The sequence below is a fragment of the Myotis brandtii genome, unplaced genomic scaffold, assembly GCF_000412655.1.
Source record: "Myotis brandtii unplaced genomic scaffold, ASM41265v1 scaffold62, whole genome shotgun sequence".
Taxonomy (NCBI): Eukaryota; Metazoa; Chordata; class Mammalia; order Chiroptera; family Vespertilionidae; genus Myotis; species Myotis brandtii.
Genome location: NW_005370366.1, coordinates 3,053,856 through 3,068,905, shown reverse-complemented (window position 1 = coordinate 3,068,905; position 15,050 = coordinate 3,053,856). Strand labels below are relative to the sequence as shown.

The 15,050-nt window shown below is 41.6% G+C and overlaps 1 protein-coding gene across 4 annotated transcripts in view; it reads left to right on the top strand.

Annotated features, from left to right (window-relative positions):
* Positions 1-7,443: 7,443 nt before the first annotated feature.
* PSPC1 (paraspeckle component 1) overlaps positions 7,444-15,050 on the top strand; it is a 126,593-nt gene continuing 118,986 nt past the window's right edge. For 2 of the 4 annotated variants that reach the window (XR_001359364.1, XR_001359363.1), the window contains exon 1: positions 7,445-8,034. Coding sequence is in view for 2 of the 4 variants with exons in the window: in XM_005880020.2 (XP_005880082.1) it covers positions 7,669-8,034 (366 nt within the window). In the remaining 2 variants the exon portion in view is untranslated. Of the gene's footprint in view, positions 8,035-15,050 lie in introns of all 4 variants that reach the window. The other 2 variants (XM_005880020.2, XM_014528126.1) reach the window with 2 other exon arrangements.

The window sequence follows — 15,050 nt, the reverse complement described above, 5'->3', positions numbered from 1 at the left end:
AGAGAGAGAAAGAAAGAAAGAAATGTCGAGGTGTCTTGGAATATCCAAGTGATCAGCCGACACTGTAGTGTAAGGACCTAGCAGCATCAACCAGTCAAAATAAATGAATAAATAAACAGAGCCACTTTAAAATGTCGCTGGAGCTGCCAAGACAGAGGAACTGCCTTGCATTTCTTATGCCTCAAACCTTGGAAAGTTAAAACAGAGCAAAATAACTTTTGAACTGGGCCTAAAGCAACACTGTTCCAAAAAAATGTTTGCAAAGATAACAAGAAAGCAAATTTTATTACTACTGAACTGATGGCTATAGTACTAAAACTTAAAAACATTCTTTAGAATTAACATCACTGTATTAGCTTATCTGCACCAATAGAAATGCCTTCCTTCTAGTAATACAATTGTTCCCCTTTCCCTTCTCATAAACACCCCTTACCTTCGTCCCCTACCATAACATCCTGCATGAATCAGTGGGTCTTAAATAGCTATCTGCCTGAAGCAGTGGATCCTGAATAACTATTCTCTGATCTCAAATAAATGCATGTTGTGCTCTCTTTGGAAGGCTTTTTTATTTTTATGTTAGAGATCTATGGGAGCCTATAAGACATAGGCCATATTTGGAGGGCTGAGAACATGAAAAATACAGACATTAAGAAGCAACAGTGTGATAAGTGTTCATTATTCCCACCTTTATTCCACAATTTAGAATGGGCCTGTGAAGAAATTTACTCGATTTAGAAGAAGAATACTAGAATGAGAAATAAATTTGTTATATTTTTGGCCTCTTTTCTTACATGTTTTGGTGAGAAGAAATATTTCATTCCAGGAAAGACATTTTCTTTGCTATTTAGTAACTGAATTTAAATTTTAATATTCCTTCCTTAAAGCTACAAACATTAAACTCAAAAAGGTTGCCCTGGCCAGGTGGTTCAGTTGGTTTGAGCGTTATCCCATACACCAAAAGGTTGTGGGTATGATTCTTGGTCGGGTCGCATATGGGAGGCAACTGATTGATGTTCCTCACATTGATGTTTTCTTTCATATTATATATCTACACTAATAAAAGAGAAACATGGTAATTGGCGTACGACCGCTACCCTTTTCATTGGCTAATCAGTGAGTATATGCAAATTAACTGACAACCAAGATGGCGGCTAATTTGCATATGTCGGCTCCAAGCCACAGACTGAGGCTTTAGGCCTGGGTCAGGGAGGAGCCAGCCAGCGATCGGCTGCAGCGGGAGCTGGGGGTGCCCCGGCCCAGGCCTAAAGCCTCCAGCAGAGGCTTTAGGCTTGGGCCAGGGAGGAGCCAACCAGGGAGCGGCGGCGGCAGCAACAGCAGCGTCGAGCTGGGGGTGCCCAGGCCAAGGCCTAAAACCTCGGCCTGAGGCTCCAGCAGAGGCTTTAGGCTTGGGCCGGGGAGGAGCCAACCAGCGAGCGGCGGCGGGAGCTGGGGGTGCCCCGGCCCAGGCCTAAAGCCTCCAGCAGAGGCTTTAGGCCTGGGCCAGGGAGGAGCCAGCCAAGGATTGTTGATGGCGGCAGAGGCGGGGAACCAGGGCGGAGCCAGCCAGCAATTGTTGACTTGCAGTGGCTGCAACAGTGTGGTGATGGGGCTGGTGCCTTCCCCTGATCAGCCCGTTCGACTCCCACAAAGGGTGGCCATACTGTGGCTTAGGCCCGCTCCCCAAGGGAGCAGGGAGCAGGTAGTAGGACATCCCCTAGGGCTCCCAGTATGTGATAGGGGGCAAGCTGGGCTGAGGGAACCCCCTCCCCAGTGCACAAATTTTTGTGCACCGGGCCCCTAGTATATATATATACACACACACATACACACACACACACATACATATTCTCAGGTGAGGATTGGAAAAAAAGGCAATGACTTTCTTAGACTCTATCATCTCAACATTCAAATACCAGTATAAATTCCTTGTGGATTTTGGTCCTTATTTGCTGCTATTACAGACAAAAATATTTCCTGTGGCTTTCTCAGAAAGTTAAATTCTGTTTTCAGAGATTTGGAGAAGTGTTCTTCTATTTAGAGAACGTAAGACAAACCTGAAAATCTTCTTTAAACTATGGATTTCTGATGTATGGCCCTGGAATCTGTACTTCTCACATACTGGAGAGGATTCTGATGTTATTACCGGGTCACACTTTGAGAAACACTGGCCCAGAGGAATGGATTCCTTACAACTAAATTCTGCATATGTGTTGGTCCTCTTTTCTATGACTACACACATATTAGAATGGCCAAAATCCAGAACACCGAGAACAACAAATTCTAGCAGGGATGTGGAGCAACAGGAATCCTCATTCATTACTGGTGGGAATACAAAATGGTGCAGCCACTTGGGAATATATTTTGGCACTTTATCAAACACTAAACACACTCTACGATGTTATCCATCAATCTTGCTGGTAGGTATTTCACCCAAACAAGTTGAAAACTTGGGTCCACCCAAAAATCTGTACCCAGATGTTTATAGCAGCTTCATTTATAATTGCCAAACTTGGAAACAACCAAGATGTCCTCCAGGTGAATGGTTAGATAAACTGTGGTCATCCAGACAATGAAAAAAAATGAACACTAAAAAGAGATGAGCCCTGGCCAGTGTTGCTCAGTGTCTTGCACGGAAGGGTTGCAGGTTCGATCCCCGGCCCTGGTCAGGGCACATGTGGGAGGCAATCAAACCATCTGTCTCTCTCAAATAGATAGTTCTCTCTCTCTCTCTCTCTCTCTCTCTCTCTCTCTCTTTCTCTCTCTCTCTCCCTCTTCTCTTTTTCTCTAAAATAAAATATTTTTTAAAAAGGGGTGAACCAATATTTTTCAAATGACTAGTGTATGATGTTACAAAAATCATACATGGGTAAAAGAATCATTCAAAGTGAAGACCAATGGATTTTAATGTAACAGCATGAAAAGTACATTGATATGGTTTCAAAATCCACATTGCAACTAATCTTGTTTCTTAAAAAATTATTTTTATTGATTTCAGAGAGGAAGGGAGAGGGAGAGATAGAAACATCAATGATGATATAGAATCATTGATTGGCAACCTCCTGCACGCCCTACACTGGGGATCAAGCCCACAACCTGGGCATGTGCCCTCTACCGGAATTGAACCTGGAACCCTTCAGTCCGCAGACCGACGCTCTATCCACTGAACCAAACCAGCTAGGGTACAACTAATCTTTAAGAAACTACCACTTGTTGAATTTTGGTGACCAACCAAGAATACTGTCCACAATTATCTGAAAAGGTTAGAATAATCCTCCCTTTTCAAACTACATATGTATATGAGGCTGCATTTTTTTTTTAACACATTTGCGGGAATGTGAGGCAATGCTAGTCTTCGCACTAAATTATGTTTTTCTATAGTTCCCTTTCATAGAAATAATGTGACTTATGTAAACATGTAATGAGTTTCTTATTGCAACTTTAAATAAATTATTAGGTACATTTAAATTGGGGGGGGGTGCTGACCAGGTAGCTCAGTTAGTTAGAACATCATCCCAATACACCAAGGTTGTGGGTTCAATCTCTAGTCAGGGCACATATAAGAATTAACCAATTAATGCATAAATGATTGGAACAACAAATCAATCTCTCCCTCCCCACTTCCTTCATCTAAAAGTCAGTAAAATTAAAAAAAAAATTGTAATGAGCTATTCAGCCCAGCTGGCATTGCTCAGTGATTGAGCATTGACCTATGAACCAGGAGGTTATGTTTAGATTCCTGGTCAGGGCACATCCTGGTTTGTGGGCTCCATCCCCAGTGTGGGGCATGCAGGAGGCAGCTGATCAATGATCCATCATTGATGTTTCTATCCCTTTCCCTTCCTCTCTGAAATCAATAAAAATGTATTTTAAAAAATAAGGTAGAAGGAAAATGATCAATAATAATAATTTTATGGTGCCAAAGACTAATGAACTCATTTAACATGCACAATAAGTTTACAAAGTAGGTATTATTCCCATATTATACATGATGAAACTCAGGCACAGATCTACCATGTAAAATGCTGTTGAATGATCTGAGGTTTGACTGTTGTATCTGGTAAAGTGGAGGCTGTTGCCCACTGTAATGAGAGAGGTTTCAAAGGAATAGAATGTGGGGATGGATATCTAATTAGTGGGGCTTAAGGAGAAATCAAGAAATGAGCAATTTGAGACAGAAAATATTGATAACTCTTTTCTTTTGTAAAGAAATAGTAGCTAAAGTACATGTGGTCTAGGAAGGTTCCCCCCCCCCCTCTTTTTGAGATAAAAGTTTTATCAGCAGTTTGTTTTGCAGATGAGAGTAGTTCAGTATTGATCAAATAACTGATCACTTGGAGAGGTGATAGATAAAAGCAAAGTACTTGGAAAGAGGATGCTATCTAGTGGGTTGGCATTAGAGAAGATCAGTGGCAATTAATGTAACAGGAGGGAAGGCAATATATAAGGCTACATATGGAGTTGAGTTGGTAGATTTGGTGTTGATAGAAGGAGGCAATTTTGTCTTTTTCTTCAATGAAATTAGTAAAAGTTGACAATATCAGCTATGAGTGAGGTGGGGAGGAGTGTTGGTTTGAGGAGAAAGAAAATGTGTGAAATTGTTAAATAGGAAATTAGGTGAGAGAAATAACTAGGGGCCTACCAGATATTTGTGGTTATAAATTTAAAGAGGGGTCAGAAAGAAGGGGGTAAAGGAGAGGGGGAGAGATGGAGTTTATGCTGTCAGGTGCTTTTTGGAGCTGGGATTTTTGATGAAGGAGAGAGGGGACATGTCCAAGTTGCAAGGTCTGAGCAACCAAGAATCCCTATACAACCAAGAATCCCTGCTATTGTAGGGGTTTGGGCAACTGTATTTGTGGGACCTACAAGGAACCCTGGAATGGGAAACTGGTACTGCTGTGCACAAGCCCATGTTAGCTCAGGTGCGTTGGTGCCAAGACTATTCTATTTTTTATTGTGTAGTATATTATATTACATGAATGTACCACTGTTTATCCATTCACCAGTTGGACATTTGAGTTGTTTCCAGTTTTTTGCTGATTGTAACAAAAGTCCCTATGAACATTTGCATATAGTTGTTTGTTTGTTTGTTTGTTTTTTGAATACAAGTGTTTATTTCTCTTGGCTAAATAGGAGTTGGGCTGCTGTTCTAAAGTCATCCTATGTTTAACTTCGTGAAAAATTATTTGTTTTGCAGAGTGACTGTGAATTCATTTATTAACATTCATTGAATACTTACCATTTACCTAGAGCAATACTGGGCAGAACTGACTAGTTTGGTAGACACTGTATGGCTCTCAGATCTTAAAATATTCGCAGTTAGGTCTTTTACAGAAAACATTTGTGGACCCATGTCAAAGTAGGTTGATAGGAGTTCTGGATCTGGTTGTACTACTTTCATAGACACACTTATTTTATAGAATTGTAGTGTCTCGTTAGGAAATATAATAAAAACCTTGCTCTTGATAGACAGAAATGTATTTTCACCTGTTTCAATTACTGAGAAATATCCTGTTATTCAAAGGTGTGTATAAAATGGGCAGGTTTTTATTTTCCCATTGTCACTGAAAATTGGGCTGGATATTTATAATAATATCACATTTTCACACACTGCTGCACACATCGCACAATTTTGAACACTTATCACACTGTTGTTTGTTTGGACCTGGGATTTTTGAAGGGATTCTTTACATTGTAAAGAATTCTGTGTTTTGTCTTTATGAAGGAATGACTGGGATGAGGCCACTGAAGCATCTTTAAAAAAGTGTAACAGTGGAAGTGCCACGTAAGAAACATTTAAACCTATAGAGAATTTTTGTGAGTTTATCTTAGCCAAACTGTCAATAATTGCCGGGCAGCAAAATCTCAACAGATTGAGATAATGCTCTGGAGCAGCAGTCACCAACCTTTCGGACTTCATGGACCACCAGTTGGTGACCGCTGCTCTGGAGAATGGCAGTTTTGTATCTTATTTTATACATTACAATCAAAAGAGGAGATCCATTTGGGTTACATGAAATCCATTGGTGATAGATTAGAGAGGCGGGAAAAAGCAAAATAGGGTAACTTCTGGGATTGGATCAAAAGTAAAACAAAGACACATACTTCTTTTTCATAGGTGGGTATAGGATAGTTAACAGTCAATGATTAACTCAATAACAATGAGAGGATTTGTGATTTTCGAAAAGTGGTGCCTGTGCTTTGAGGGGTCAGAACAAAGATAATTACTTTGACCTTCCAAAGATGCAAAAAGACAGCCCTAGCTTGTTTGGCTCAGTGGATAGAGCATCAGACTGTAGACTGAAGGGTTCCGGGTTCGATTCCAGTCAAGGGCACATGCCTGGTTGCGGGCTTGAACCCTAGTAGGGGGCATGCAGGAGGCAGCCCATTGATGATTCTCTCTCATCATTGATGTTTCTCTCTCTCTCTCCCTTCCTCTCTGAAATCAATAAAAATATGTATTTTTTTAAAAAGTAAAATCTACCATAATTTTACAAAAAAAACCAAAGATGCAAAAAGACAATAGACAGGCGCAGTTAGGTAAGGATTGAGCTTTGTCATGGAGCTGCCAGCTTAGGACATGACTACCTACCATAAACTTCTTTTAGTTAAAAATTTTTAATTTTAGGCTATTCTTTGTGGTTATTTTTGGTCTTTAAGTTTGTAAGGGTGCCATGCAACCCTTGACATGAGCTTGTCAGGTTTAATATGTGGCCCTTTTAGTCCACAATATTTACCATTGACGTGTACAACCAAGAATCCCTGTTGCAGGGGTCCTCAAACTGCAGCCCGCGGGCCACATGCAAATACAAATATTGTGTTTGTTCCTGTTTTGTTTTTTTACTTCAAAATAAGATATGTGCAGTGTGCATAGGAATTTGTTCATAGTTTTTTTAAAACTATAGTCCAGCCCTCCAACGGTCTGAGGGACAGTGAACTGGCCCCGTTTAAAAAGTTTGAGGACCCCTGCTTCAGTGGTTCTCAACCTTCCTAACGCCATGACCCTTTAATACAGTTCCTCATGTTGTGGTGACCCCAACTATAAAATTATTTTCATTGCTACTTCATAACTGTAATTTTGCTACTGTTATGAATCATAATGTAAATATCTGATATGCAGGATGTATTTTCATTGTTAGAAATTGAACATAATTAAAGCATAGTGATTAATCACAAAAACAATATGTAATTATATATGTGTTTTCCGATGGTCTTAGGCGACCCCTGTGAACGGGTCTTTCCACCCCCAAACAGTCGCGACCCACAGGTTGGCGACCCACAGGTTGAGAACCGCTGCTTTAGCGGTTTGGGCAGCTGCATTTGTCAGCCCTATCAGGAACCCTGGAACCCAACCCTGGTAATGCGGTGCGCAGGCCTATGCTAGCGCAGGTGCATTGGCGCCGACCGCACAGGCGCGTTGCCTCCGTTCCGGTGATTACGTCGGGGCGGGGCTTGTGGTCGGCGTCACTTCCAACTGCGGCTGGAGGCAGCGCCATTTTGAACGTGCAGCGGCCGCGGGCATTAGGTGGGTTGGAAAGGCCTGCTGGTTGCCGGAGTGGCGACCTCCTCGTCTTCTCTGGCTTTCTCCTTCACAGTACCGTCTCCGTGGGGAGGCACGGAGCCATAGACACATCTCTAAGGTTGCTTCCCGGCCCGAGGTGAAGCCCTCTGATGATGTTAAGGGGAAATCTGAAGCAAGTTCGCATTGAGAAAAACCCGGCCCGCCTGCGTGCTCTCGAATCGGCGGCGGGCGAGAGCGAGCCTGCGGCCGCCATGGCCCTCTCACTGGCTGGAGAGCCGGCGCCCCCCGCTCCCGTACCCGCGGAGGAGCGCCCGGAGGAGGAGGTGGGCTTCACCATCGACATCAAGAGCTTCCTCAAGCCGGGCGAGAAGACGTACACGCAGCGCTGCCGCCTCTTTGTGGGCAACCTGCCCACGGACATCACGGAGGAGGACTTCAAGCGGCTCTTCGAGCGCTACGGCGAGCCCAGCGAGGTCTTCATCAACCGCGACCGCGGTTTCGGCTTCATCCGCCTGGTGAGTGTCGGGCGGGCGCGGGCCGTGGTTTTCTCCCCGCCGGCGGGTCGCCCGCGGTTTGAGCCGCCGGCCTCGCTGACGGTTAGCCAAGCCCGGCGGCTTGTTGGTCACTAGTCCCGGGAACCAGGGGGCGGGAACTCGGAGTCCAGGCAGAATGGGTTAGAAGGGGACGAACAGGACAGGCCTGGGGGGGGCGGGGCGGCGGGAGCCGTTTCTCACCAGAAGTCTCCTTGGGCCCGAAGGCCCTCCCAGCGAAATTGCTTCCTACAGTTGTCCCCACCTCGTCCCTTTGGCTTCCAAAGACCCGCACGCGCGGAGCGGAAAGCCTCGTGTTTCTCACGCCGCCGCCTCCCCAGTCGGCGGAGCCCGCATTGATCCTACACTCCGCAGTATTGGAACGGTGTTGAATTATTTTGTCTAATAAAATGTGTCTTCCCCTCCAACACTCGGGAGGTTTCCACGTTTAGGAATTGTATTGTTTTACTTACACATTTTAATACTAGAATACTATATATCTTTACTACTTTTAAGTCTATAAACCTTAGGAATTTATCCCATAGCCTGCACAATTTGTGCCTCCCTTGTATTTTTAAAAAAATATATTTTTATTTCAGAGAGGAAGGGAGAGATAGAAACATCAATGATGAGAATCATTGATTGGCAGCCTTCTGCACGACCCCCACCGGGGATGGAGCCCGCAACCCCAGGCTTGTGCCCCGGAGTAATTGAGCCCAGGACCCTTGAGTCCACAGGCCAAAGTGGCTAGGGCTCCCTTGTATTTTTTTAAAAGAATATGATTGGTGAGGATTTACACTTAACAGGACATAATATCAGCTACTTGGTTTTTCTATGTGCTTTCTAGTAAATTCCATCAGTGTCAGTTATGCAGCACTGTTTTAATTCATATTTAGATGCTAGATTTTTGCTAATAAAATATCTTTCTTGGATGGAGGCTTTTTTACACAAAGTAATGTTTGCATAAAGAAGTGTGTGTTTACTTTGACTCTCAAATTTTATGTTCATGGTAATTTGTGGAAGCTTTCTTTTGGAACTTTAGCTTTTAATATTGGGTTCTCTCAGTGAGTGGTCAAGGCAGAATAGAAAATTGTAATTAAATGACAGTACCTTTTAGGGAGGACATTTGAACATCTAAATGGCCTCAAAAATCTTCATAGGGTATTAATGAGATATGGAAGTTTCCTTAAAATTCAAGTTAAATAATGCATTTTCAACATAAAATCATAAATGCTCTTAATTATATTTTGGACATTAGAGAAACAGTTTATCACTTGGTAAATTTTTTTTTAATATATCCAAAGTTTTCTTAAAGGAAGGTAGGAATACTATAATAAAGCATTATAGACAACTTTTAGTAAACTTTCCAAAAGGATGCTGCTTAACATTTTCTTGGTCTATTCTGAAGTTGACATTCTGGAAGAATGGTAGGGCTGCATTTCCCTCTCTTTTGTAAGTCTTATGTTTACAAATAAGCCAATAAACAATTTATTCACATGGGAAAATATTTTTCCTTCCTATCTTTAAAGCTAATAATCCTTTCTTTAGTGTATTAGTGCTGTGCAATAGAACTTTCTGCAGTGATGGAAATGCTATGTTTCTGTGCTGTCTAACATAGTGGCCACCATATGTGATTGTTGAGTAATTAAAATGTGGCTATTGTGGCTTAGGAGTTGAATTTTACATTTTATTTATTCTTGAATAGTGGCTACTACATTGGACAGCACAGCTCACTGCTTTTCTTTCTTTAAAAAAAATCTGTGAGATTATGAAATGGGGAACTAAGAAGGACTGCTATTACCTTGTTCCTTTGGAATATGCTCCTCCCTTCAGGCCTATCACCATAAATTTTTGTGTAAGAATGTTAAAAATTTGTCAGTTGGAAATTAGAATTTGGCTTACAAAATTTGACTTCATGGATAACTTTACTATTTAATCTGAGCTCTGTGATTAATAGGTAAGTTTTAAAGCTTGAAATATTTCTGAGCTATTATGTATTTATTTCTACTTAGGAAAATCATAGAATGTATGTCTGATTTGAATGTAAGTAATGGTATAGTGGCTATAGTGTATATGTAGGGATGGTGTAGTGGCTCTAAAATACTGCTGGTTTTATCTGGTTTGTGTTTTTACAAATACTGTTGTGTGGGGGGTTTTTTGTAAATACAGTGGGGCCTTGACTTACGAGTTTAATTCGTTCCAAGACTGATCTCGTTAAGGAGCTCGTTAACTCAAATTACTCTGTCAACTCAATGCAAAATATCGACTGAGAGACAGCTGGTATCTCAAAAAACTCGTTAGTCGGGACACTCGTAAGTCAAGGCCCCACTGTATGTTTTTATTGACTTTTTTTTAAAAGAGAGGAAGGGAGAGATTGAAACATCCTAAAGAGAAACCTCGATCTGTCTCCTGCACACTCCCAACTGGGGATTGAGCCCCCAACCTTGGCATGTTCCCTGACCTGGAATCCAACAGTGACCTCCTGTTTCATAAGTCAGTGCTCAACCACTGAGCGCTGGCTGGGCTATGTTTGTTAATCTTTATCCAAGAATATTTTTTCCATTGATCTCCCCCTCCCCCCCCATAGAGAGTGGAAGGAAAGTGGAGAGAGTAAGAGAGAAACATGGATGTGAGACACATCCATTGGTTGCCTCTTGCACACGCTCCGACTGGGGCCTCAGGTTGAACCCCCAACCTTTTGATTCAAGGGCGTTCACTAACCACTGAACCACACATGTCCGGGCAGCAATTAATTTTTAAAATGCAAATACGCCGAAACCGGTTTGGCTCAGTGGATAGAGCGTCGGCCTGCGGACTGAAAAGTCCCATGTTCGGTTCCGGTCAAGGGCATGTACCTGGGTTGTGGGCACATCCCCAGTGGGAGATGTGCAGGAGGCAGCTGGTTGATGTTTCTCTCTCATCGATGTTTCTAACTCTCTCTCTCTCTCCCTTCCTCTCTGTAAAAAATCAATAAATTAAAAAAAAATGCAAATACATTTTCTTAGACTGGTAGTTGTAGTTTTGCAGTTAATTGATGAAGTCAAACAAATTTTTTTAAAAAAGGAATCTCTTTAAAAAAATTAATTTTAGAGAGAGAAAGAGTGAACATTGATGTGAGAGAGAAACATCTGCTGCTCCTGTACTTGCCCCGACTAAGGATTGAATCCTAATCTGCCAACCTTTGATAGCTGATGCTCCAACCAAGCCACACTGACCAGGGTGAGGTAACATTTTTGAGATGGTATAGCATCAGCATTACTAATATATAATGGTAGGGAAAAGAATTAAAAAATTTTTTATTCATTGATTTGAGAGAGATAAACATCGGTTTGTTGTTCTGCTTACTTGTGCATTCATTTGTTGCTTCTTGGGTGTGCCCTGACCAGAGATCAGTATCAGGACGATGCTCTAACCAAGTGAGCTACCTGGTCAGGGCAGGGGAAAGAATTTTTGTGTGTGTGTGTTTTTAATTGCAGTTTTAATTTTATTTTTTAAAAATATTTTTTAATTGATTTCAGAGAGGAAGGGAGAAGGAAAGAGAGATACAAACATCAATGATGAGAGAAACATTGATCTGCTGCCTCCTGCACGCCCTACACTGGTGATGAAGCCCACAATTCGGGCATGTGCCCTGAAGGGGAAATCTGTGATCTCTTGGTTCTAGGTTGATGTTCAACCACTGATCTACGCTGGCTGGGCGAAGAGAAAGATTTTAAGTAGCACTTCCTTGTAAGATCCTAGTCCATAGTGTGAGCCCCTAGTACATTAGAGATGAAATAGACTGTGTATATTTTGGATACATTTTGTGGAATTTTGGACCCAAAAGCTTAGGTTTTTACTAGTTACTGCAAATTTAGATTGGATAAATTAACTCAAAAGTTGTAGTGCATTTTAAAGCTGGTTTAATGTAGTTAAAGCTCTTTATTACTTTCACCTGAACTCGGTTTTGGCTTTTTTTTTTTTTTTTAACCCCAGCCCCTACTTTTAGCTTTAGTAAACCAGATTTCTGGAGCAATATTTCACAAAAGAGTGGTCCCTGTCCAACAGCTCCCATTCTCTTTGTAGTGTAAGACGAAGGCCACTTATTTTCCCCTACCATTCATGCTAGCAATGCTGACCTTATACCATCTCAAAAATTGTCTCACCTCAACAGTCAGTTAACTGGGTATTTGTTAGAAATAGAAATGCAAATTCTAGGGCTCCTTTATAGATCTAAGTCAGAAATTTAGGGTTTGGGGTCCAACAATCATGGGTGGTGGTCTTTTTTTTTTTAAACAATGTTTTGTTTGTTTGTTTGTTTGTTTGTTTTGAGAGAGGGAGAAAGGGAGAGGGAGAGAGAGAAACATCCATCACCTGCCTCCTGCATGGCCCCTACTGGGGATTGAACCCTGACCAGGAATTGAACCTGCCACTTCTCAGGGAATGGGACATACTCAACTGAGCCACACCAGCCCAGGGCATTTTTTTTACTTAAAAAAAAAATCCTCACCAGAGGGATATGTTTATTTATTTTTAGATGACGGGGATGGGGGCGGGGTTGGGGGGTGGGAAGAGAGAAGAGGATTGAGGAAGTAGAAAGGAGAAAAGGGAAAGGATCATTGATTGGTTGCTTCTTGTACACACCCCAATCGGGACAGAATTAGGAACCTAGGTATGCACCCTGAATGGGAATTGAATCTGCAAACTTTTGGTGTATGAGATGACACTCTAACCAACTGAGCAAACACCAGCCAGGGCTTGGGTATTATTCTGAAGCTAAAGTTTGAGAACCATTGTTCTAATTAAAGAATTAGAAATTAACTGAGTTTACTTATATTTAATTATGGGGGACTAAACCCCCTGCCCTCATGCTTTTTATTTTATTTTATTATTTTAAAAATATATCTTTATGTTTCTAACTCCCTTCTCTGTAAAAAATCAATAAAATATATTTTAAAAAATATATGTATCTTTATTGGTTTCAGAGAGGAAGGAAGAGGGAAAGAGAGAGAGAAACATCAGTGATGAGAGAAAATCATTGATTTGCTATCTTCTGCACACCCCACACTGGGGATTGAACTCGCAGTTAGGGCATATGGCCTGACTAGGAATCGAACCATGACTTCCTGGTTCATAGGTTGATGCTCAACGACTGAACCACCGCAGCTGGGCTAATGTATGCTTCTTATAGAATGTTCAAATATTAATTAGACTGCAAAATGTACTTAGTGGGCCTGTTCAGCATAATTTCAAGTCATCTTTTATTTCAGGGAAGTTCTCTTAATTATAATTTTACACTAGTGAAGATCTTCCCTCCCCTAGTACACTTACTAAACATGATCACTGTTAACTTTTGTATTATTTTTCCATAAAAATCAAACTATACTATACATTGTATTGTGATTTGAGTTTTCATTATATCTTTGACATCTTTTTGTGTCATTAGATTACTATTTTTTAATCCTCACCTGAGGACATGCTCAGAGAGAGGAGGAAGGATGAGAGAGAGAGAGAAACATTGATGTGAGAGAGAAACATTGATACATTGCCTTCCATACGTGTCCCAACTGGGGATTGAACCTGCAACCCAGGTATGTGCCTGCTGGGCAATCAACCAGGAATCTTTCAGTGCAATGGACCTGCTTAACCAACTGAGTGACTCAGGCCAGGCTAGATTCTTTTTAATGACAATATTTCACAGTATGAATGTATACTGTAAGTTTTTTATTCAACCTTCTATTGATTAGACTTGAAGGCTATTTCCATTTTCCATCAGTGGGTTTCCTTATACTTGTTAACTTAGTATTCTTGCAGTGGGGGGTTTTAACCACTAATAAATAATGAGAGAAAAGATCATGTGCTTTGGAAAGGATTCCCTGGTAATCATTAGATTCCAGTTCAAGCAGTCTCTATCTTGGGTAGTCACTTAGTTTATTGTTATTTTTATTTATTTTTTGTAATCCTTTTAGTTAAGAACCTGTAATTTTACCTTTTGTGCAGACTGATGTAGGGACACAAGCTGGAAGGTGGGATTTGTATTGGTGGAGATTGTGAATTGTGCGTAGATTCAAATTAGCATTTGCAGTGTGTGATCTTGGGCAGGTAAATTCAACATCTTTAGGCCTGTTTCCACATATGTGAAGTGGGGATAGTAACAGAACCTACTTCATAAGACTTGGCAAGGATAATGAAAGAGAATGTGCGTGCAACACGTGTGTGTTATAATGAATGGCTGGAATATAGTAACTACTTGGTAAAGATTTTCTGATTCTGGAAGTAAAAAAAATCTCTGGTTTCATTTCAAATACGTATTTTTAATTTATTACTAATACTTCAATACACATTTAGAGAAGTGGTTCTCAAATAGGGTAGTTTTGCTTTCCAGGGGACATTTGACAGTGTCTGGAGACATTCTTGTTTGTCAAAACTGCGGGTTGGTACTACTGACATAAACATCCTACAATGCACTGGACAGCGCCCCGCCCCCCAAGAATTATCTTGGCCATAATGTCAATGGTGCTGAGATTAAAAAACTCTGAAGTAGCTCTGGCCAGTGTGGGTCAGTGGATAGAGCGTTCGTCAGCCGTGGACTGAAGGGTCCCAGGTTTGATTCTGATCAAGGGCACGCACCTGGGTTGCAGGCTCAAAACCGGCCCTGGTCAGGATGTGTGTGGGAGTCAACGAATGGATGTGTCTTTCTCACGTCAGTGTTTCTCTCTGTCTCTTCCCCTTCCCTTCCACTCTCCTTGGAAAATCAATAAAAAAATACCATTGGGTGACTATTCGTAACAATAACAAAACAAGTTATTATTTTGCCCTGACCCGTTTGGCTCAGTGGATAGAGCGTCGGCCTGCGGACTGAAGGGTCCCGGGTTCGATTCCGGTCGGGGGCATGTGCCTTGGTGCGGGCACGTCCTCAGTGGGGAGTGTGCAGGAGGCAGATGATAGATGTTTCTCTCTCATCGACGTTTCTAACTCTCTATCCCTCTCCCTTCCTCTCTGTGAAAAATCAATAAAATATA